Below are 8,263 nucleotides of genomic sequence, written 5' to 3' on the forward strand. Positions count from 1 at the left end.
TCAGGTGTTATTGTGAGAGTAAAACTGAAGCCACTAAAATTGATGCTCAACACGCTCAGTTTGCTAAATGGTTCATATCAGGCCAAGAATAACTCTTTATGAGAAATAATAAATCACCTAGTTTCTGCTATACTTGCTTACTTTAGACTCACAAAACTTACAACAGCACTTAATGATTTACAGTGGACTGAGTCACATGTCACACTAGTGAAGTGGAGTGAAAAGAAGGGATTATATCCAACCAAAGCACTGAGGTTTAACAGTGTGTGGCTCCCTCTAGTGGATGTTGTGGAGTATTCTGTTGTCTTTGCTCCAAAGGTTTTTGTGCAGAGTTTTGCTGTTTCCTGTCACTGTGGGCCTCACAGCACAGTAGTACACAGCAGAGTCAGACACTGCAGCAGAGGAGATCGTTATTTGTCTTTGATCATCAACGACTTTAAAAGACACTCTGGAGAATTCTCGCTTCAATAAATCTCCATTTCCCAAATGAGAGATCAGGAACTCTGGTGGGTTTCCAGGATATTGTCGATACCAGAAGAAATAATCATTGACATTAGCTTGTCCAGAGAATCTGTAGGACAGAGTGAGAGTGTTTCCTTCTACAGTGGACTCTTCATCCTTGACTGCAGTGAGTTGATCACAGCTGACACCTAAAGGAAGAGATAAATGTTGTTAAAGACGATGTTAAACTGTGAGCGCCTGTTCCAGTGATTTCTAGCAAACAGATCCTTTAAAGACATTTCTTCTTCCTGCTTTAACCGACCTGTTAGTGTGATCACAAACAAAGGAAACATGAGCCAGTAATGCAGTGACAGCATCTTCCACACACTATCTGTTCTGTATGCTTCACATATTGAATGTATCTGACAGTGGGAGTCCTTTTCTGCTCTGTGACAGTGTTGCTCCTCCTTCAGCCTCTTCCTCCTCTCATATCTCTGCATGTTCAGTCTTATCTTCATTTAGCTGCAGAAAGTTGCAGCTCATCGGGTCGATTTGGTGAATCTCACATTCAGACAGTTTGTTCATGTTCAAATGTCACCTTCACCTTAATGTGAGCACAATGTCAGAAAAAGGCTTAATAAAGATTATTGTGACCTTTATTTTAGCGCAGTTATGAACTTTATTAATTCATTGATGTGCGGGAGCTCTGGTATATGTTTGTGTATTTTTCATCTTCTATTTGAAGAACAAACTGGGAATTTAAAAGAACATACAGACACGAGAGCGGAATTCAAAGCAACTTTCCTCATCGACAGGAAGCGCTCTGTGTGACAGCAGGCGGAAGTAAACAAGGAAAAGGCGGAAGTGGTTCCGTTTCTTGTGTGTCGCGCGAGCAGCAAGGCTGTTGCGTCTTCAAAGGCTTAATTTAGACTTTATGAGACATTCACACCTGTGCGGACTGAACGTGGAGCAATTTCTGTGCGTTAGGGCGCAATTTATGTGTGTGAGCCGCGTGTGTGAGCTGAGTGTGTGAGCTGAGTGTGTGAGCTGCGGCAGCAACGATGCCTTCAGTTCAGTATCTGAGAGAGTTCATCAACGAGCGACTAACTGCTGCTGCTGAACAAATATTCTTGGAGTTTGAAAAAACGATCGTCCAGTACGAGGAAGAGATCGACCGTCAGCGCAGACTGCTGGATATCACCTGGAAACCCCAAATCAAGCTGCACAGGACAGGTGAGTGTCCCTCTGAGGGAGGATCCTGATCACAGCTCTGCGGGACGTTTCTGATTGTGAGGACTTTTTGATGTGAGCTAACAAAGAGCAAACAGAGGACAGGACTGCGCTGTGAGGATGAAGTATAAATTTAAGAAAGAGGAAGATGATGAAGTGAAACTGTCTTTGATAGAGCAAATAATGTCAGGTGACCAGATATTCATAATAATAAATGTATTTTAATATTATTTATTTGAAGTGAAGTAGTAGTTATGTAGCAGACATTAGTAAATGTCTCTATGGTTGTCTACACCAGGGGTCTCTAACTCGCGGCCCGGGGGCCACTTGCAGCCCACGTCACCCCTCCTTACTTATATATTGCAATTTGGCCGTTAAAGTGACTTTTTGTGTTAGGGAGGATTTGTTTGTTGTTGAGTGCAATGTTAAAATAAGTTCTTTAAAAGCCAAAAATGATTTGATATGAAGGCAATATGAGCAAAGAGTACAAACATGTTGAGGTGTGAGTTCAGGGAGAGAGTCAAAGACGAATGTGTTCTCTTATGTCTGCATTTTTATTTTGTTAAATACAAACAAAATGATAGAAGTGCTGCCACGTGTCTGAACAGGAAGAGAGGACCGATGGGTTTGTTTGGTAGATCAGTGAAGGCTGCAGTTAGTGAAGAGTGGGACAAAGTAATGTGTGTTCATGTTTGCTGTTTTGTCTTGTTGTAGAACAGGCACGTGAGGGGGGGGGGGGGGGGGGGGGGGCTAGAGGGGCTTGAGCACCCGCCCCTTTCCTGATGGGTGCCCAAAGTGCCCTTTTGATAAGGCAACTTTTAAAAAAATATGTATATATATATATATATATATATTTTTTTTATGTGTGTGTGAGTGCGGAGTCCTGTCTGTGCCCCTCAACAATAATATTTAACTATTAATCACAGTTTTGCTAAATAAAAGGATCTGGCTTGCATCAGTCACATGATCACATTTAACCAATGATCGCCCTCGACGGCAGAACGCGCTGGTTACGAGCCGGGAACGAGCTCACAAAGAGCACGCGCATTTTTAGCGGTCCGGAGCTGCAGGAGAAACACAAGTTAACTCAGAGACACAGACTGATGCGACACAACCAGTAAGTAGGTGTACAGCGTACACTGTAGTGTGTAGCACCCAGGAGTATCAGCTTATTACGTACACGTTGGTAAGCTGTCTTGTTGCAACTGACGAACTGAAACAAACGAGCGTGCTGTGTGTGCAACAGCGCGACAAACATTACCTGTCCTTTTATTAACTGCACAGGTAGTGCTGGTCACAGCTGCTGGCTACCTGTGTAAGGCTGTCATGGGTCTGTAGCTCTGTCACCGTTTTAGGGAACATATTTAGTTTTAAAGTATTTAGAAACATGTTTAGTTTTAAAGTAAGTGTCCGGGCTTTTCCTGCCTTTCTGGAGGGATTATATTTCACTAAAAACGATCTAATATGCATGTCCAAATATAATATATTTAAAAACACGCTGTATTTTAAAGAACATACATTAAGAAGCAGATTATAATAGATTTATATTTTAAATAAGACAAAAGTTGGATTTTACAGCAGTAAAATGATTGTATGTCTACAGTTTAAACATGTAATAAGCTTTGCCCCTGCACAGAGTGGATAGTGAAACAAATGGAATCATCATAAATACATTATTTCATATTTATTACTTCCCCCTCCTCATTGCTTTATTATTGTAGCTCTAGTAATAAATAATAATGTAAGGATGCCCATAGTATATACAGTATTCTGAAGAAGGTCTAACATGTCACTGTGTGTGCATGTGTGTGTTTTATTTAGATGGACTTTTAAAAAAAATATTACTCATGATATAACATTGTCCAGACATGGCTGGTAAGGACATGAGGAGGAAACAGCAGAGCTGTGTGAGGCTACTAAAGGCAGTGCTATAACATTTTTCTGTCATCATTTTATTATAGATTAAGTGCTGGAGTTGTTAGGTGTGGATAATTAGATTATAGTTTATTGCAATAGCAAGTTGTGCCTTGTTCTCACATAGACAGCAAGTGGAGAGTGATATATGAAATGATGGAAGGAAGAAGAGAAGCAAAGAGTGATTCACAGGCAGAGCCTAAATTATTTCTCACAGTTTTTTGTTGCCTTATGGTTCCAAGCGCTGTCACCAATCTTTGCATTTTGTTATTATCTCATGACACTTGTTTAATCAGCTACCATCTCTCCTGTGGACTTTTTACTGTCTACAGTCTCAGATCAACACAGCCCCGCCCTTCCCATATTAGATTCTTGATGAATGTGTGTTGTTGTTATTCAGCCTGGTTCAAGGTGCCCCTTTTTAACTTTGAGCACCCGCCCCTTTAAACCTCTCTGCACGGCCCTGTTGTAGAATATTTGAAATTTTAAAAACAAACATTTTCAGAAATATTTGTGGCTGTTTGTTTGTTTGTTTGTTTGTTTTTGTACTACTTGATCACTAAAGTTGCCCTCCAATGAGATGACAGTGCCAGCAGTGGCCCACAGCTCGTTTAAGTTTGAGACCCCTGGTCTACAGTGTGCAGCATTAAACATGACAGAAAATATGATAAATTAATTAATTTTTTTAATATAAGGAAATATCTTAGTAAGCAGTCTCTGTTGAAGTAAAAAATGGACTTTTTTGCTGTCACCACAGTTTCCAGTGGAAGTAGCTGATATAGTCATGTATCGTGTGCCATGTCCTGATCCAGAATGGCGGCTACATCACTGCATTAGCTATAAACACCTGTGAAGTGCCCCCCCTGGGAGGGTTAGGGTTAGCAGCATCAGTCTCATGAAATCAGCTAATCTAGGTACATGTGTGTGGTTTATCAGGTGTGTTACACAGGAGGAGGACAGGGAGCACACGTGCTTTTCTGTAAACTCAGTTAGTGCAGTAACATTCATCCATCCCTCCACTGTCATGAACTATACTCACTCTACGTTCGTGAATTCATGATTTTGACTAAAAACAATACTAGCTTTACCTCATGCCATTTTCTTTAGGCTACATTTTTCAGTGTTTGCTCCCTTGAATATACCACCAGAGAAAAGTGAAGGTTGATTGTACCACATAATATCGATTATATGCTATCATAGCGAGAAAAACAGTTTTCACCTCCCTTGATTACAGGTACCTGAAAGAGTTTGAGTTTGTGTCACAGTAGGGTAACACCTTGATACAAGTCACCAGAAACTATTTTAAGCCGCTGGCAGGGAGACACGTCTGGCTTCTATCGGCCTACTTTTGAGTAGGCAGGCTAGCTCAGGCTCCTTCCCCATTGTCACTGCAGAGAGGTGACATTCCATGTCCCAATTGCCAGTCTTGGTAGCCAGGGATCGGTCCACCAGGGCTTCCGCTCCGCTCCTAGAGGTTGGGTTCCTTACACCGCCTCCTGCAGGTGGTGGGCCTGCAGGACGATGGGCCTGTGTCCCGTTTTCAGGCTGGGCCCCATGGACTAAGGCCCGGTCACCAGACGCTTGCCCATGAACACCCTTCCCCATGCCTGGCTCCAGGGCAGGGCTCTGGTAACCCTATCCAAGGAAGGGTGAACTGTTCCCTTGATCTTACACTCAAATCAAATCAAATCACTTTTATTGTCACATCACATGTGCAGGCACACTGGCACAGCACATGCGAGTGAAATTCTTGTGTGCGAGCCCCACAAGCAACAGAGATGTGCAAACACAACAACACAAACGAGCAAAATACAAGAATGGCCAACCTGAAACTAATAAATATATGTACAATATATAATAGTGTATGCATTTCTGGATGTGTATACTAAATATTTTCCTACGTGTGTGTGTGTGTGTGTGTGTGTGTGTGTGTGTGTGTGTGTATACACATTTTTACAAATTAAATAGTAAAAAAAAAAAAAAAAAAAAAAAAAGTAATAATAATAATAATAATAATAATAAAATATATAAAATATACAGAGTTGAATATGTGCAAAACAAGTGGCGTTACTGTACAGTATGGAGTGCATAATGTTGAAGTTCCAGTAGTGAAGCTGAGGTGTCTATGACGTGTTCAGCAGTCTGATGGCCTGGTGGAAGAAGCTGTCTCTCAGTCTGCTGGTACAGGACCGGATGCTGCAGAACCTCCTTCCTGATGGAAGCAGTCTGAACAGTTTATGGCTGGGGTGACTGGAGTCCTTGATGATCCTCCCCGCTTTCCTCAGGCAGCGCTTCCTGTAGATGTCTTGGAGGGAGGGAAGCTCACCTCCAATTATCCGTTCAGAGCACCGCACTACTCGCTGGAGAGCTTTGCAGTTGTAGGCGGTGCTGTTGCCATACCAGGTGGTGATGCATCCAGTGAGGATGCTCTCAATGGCACAGTGATAGAAGGTCCTGAGGATGCGGGGGCTCATGCCGAATCTTTTCAGTCTCCTGAGAAAGAAGAGGCGCTGCTGCGCCTTCTTCACTGTTTTGTTTGTGTGTACTGACCACGTAAGATCCTCAGCCAGATGTACTCCAAGGAACCGGAAGCTGCTCACTCTCTCCACAGCAGCGCCGTTGATGGTGATGGGGGTGTGTACTTCTCTGCACCTCCGGAAGTCCACTATCAACTCCTTTGTCTTTGCGACGTTGAGGGTGAGATGGTTGTCTTGACACCAGTGGGTCAGGGCGCTGACCTCCTCCCTGTAAGCCGTCTCATCACCGTTGGTGATAAGACCCACCACTGTAGTGTCGTCCGCAAACTTCACAATGATGTTGGAGCTGTTAGTGGCTGTGCAGTCGTAGGTGTAGAGTGAGTACAGGAGAGGGCTCAGTACACACCCCTGTGGAGCACCAGTGTTCAGTGTGATGGGGGATGAGGTGATGCTGCCCAGTCTGACCACCTGGCATCTGTCAGACAGGAAGCTAAGGATCCAGCTGCAGAGGGAGCTGCTCAGTCCTAGAGCCTGCAGTTTCCTGTCCAGCTTCGAGGGAACAATGGTATTCATAGGGGTCTTCTGAATCTCTCTTTGTCTAGTCCCTTACCCTGGACCAATTTGCCACATGAGACCCTTCCAGGGGGGAAAAGCCCCCAGACAACACAACACACAAACCCCTCCACCACGATAAGGTAGCGATTCGCAGCACTGACAACAAGTGGAAACCTTTTGTGCATTTCAGAGAATCATGTTCAGTTCACTTTTGTTTTTGTTGTCTCCTTTAGTCCCTCCAGACGTCCCGCAGCAGCCTGTCTGTAAGGAGGAGGAGGTTCTCATTGAGCTGCAGCTCTGTGACCAGGAGAGGAGCTCCAGCCTGGGCCAGGAAGAGCCAGAACCTCCACAGATTAAAGAGGAACAGGAGGAACTCTGCAGGAGTGAGGAGGGAGAGGAGCTTGGATTGAAGGAGGAGACTGATACCTTAATGGTGCCTGCTGCTAACGAGGAAAGAGACCACAGTGAATCAGAAGGAGGCTCTGCTGTAGCTGAGAGCCAGGATCAGGAAGAAAGCAGGAGTGCAGATCCAGGATCAACTGGAAATAAAAATGAAAGTCAAGAATTTCCTCCCAGATCAGGGAGTCAGTATAATTTTGACACAGCTAAAAAGTTTTTAAAATGTGACGTTTGTGGAAAATGCTTTAAAGATAATTATGAAATGAAACGACATTACAGAATCCACACAGGTGAGAAACCGTATTCTTGTGAAATGTGTGGGCATCGTTTTAGTCAGAAGAGTACTTTGACTGTCCACATGAGAATCCACACAAGTGAGAAGCCGTATCCATGTCAAACATGTGGAAAAATGTTTACACGCAGTAGTCGTTTGCTGGAGCACGTAAGATCTCACACAGGAGAGAAACCATATCCTTGTAAAATGTGCGGGAAAATGTTCACACGTAGTAGTTACCTGTCGGTGCACATAAGAATGCACACAGGAGAGAAACCACATCATTGTAAAACATGTGGGGAAATGTTCACCTATAGTAGTCAGCTCTTGCGCCACATGAAAAGTCACACAGCTGAGAAGTCTTAGAGTATGTTGGAACTAGAGATGCACGCACTAAATTATTTTTTGGCCATTTCAGATTTTTCTCTGGGTGTCCTGCTGGTACTGATTTTTGATAATTGATGTTTAACTTTGACCATATAGAAACACCAATCACCAATGGTTTTCTCTGAACTCTGGATAGATTCGATAGATGAAGCTGATTTGTTAGGTTTGTAGCTACAAATGTTTTATGTGGGTCCAAACTGAGATATTATGGTACATAGTGGGGGATAAATAACTGACAGTTGTTACTTTATTAGTGTCTTATGGTGTGAAATAACATGTATGAGCTGTTTGGTTTTAAATAAATGGCAGATGTTGAAGCTATTATATATTTGTATATTTTTATTGCTCTATTTGTTTCACTGCTGTTTTTCATTTCATTGGGGGGGGAGTGATTAAAAAGTCAAGATAGAATATGGAAATCTCAGGTTGTATAGATAGGGTAAGCAGGTATAGGACCAGCATGCACTGGTTGTTTGTTTGTTTGTTTGTTTGTTTTTTTAAATACCTGCACAGGAGGGGCAGCAAAGAGAAAAAGTCTGCATGAAGGGATGAGGTCACTCAAGACCTCACTCCTGTACCTGCAGAG

General features: G+C 43.0%; 1 protein-coding gene across 1 annotated transcript; it reads left to right on the forward strand.

Moving 5' to 3' along the window:
- Positions 1 to 1,272: 1,272 nt before the first annotated feature.
- On the forward strand, positions 1,273 to 8,001 carry LOC145421720 (uncharacterized). Its single transcript, XM_080292412.1, has 2 exons — positions 1,273 to 1,674; positions 6,851 to 8,001. Exons 1-2 carry the CDS (start codon positions 1,503 to 1,505, stop codon positions 7,654 to 7,656), a joined length of 978 nt encoding a protein of 325 aa, XP_080148538.1. The 5' UTR covers positions 1,273 to 1,502; the 3' UTR covers positions 7,657 to 8,001.
- The last annotated feature ends 262 nt before the right edge of the window (positions 8,002 to 8,263 follow it).

This window comes from Astatotilapia calliptera, chromosome 18 (assembly GCF_964374335.1).
Source record: "Astatotilapia calliptera chromosome 18, fAstCal68.1, whole genome shotgun sequence".
Lineage (NCBI taxonomy): Eukaryota > Metazoa > Chordata > Actinopteri > Cichliformes > Cichlidae > Astatotilapia > Astatotilapia calliptera.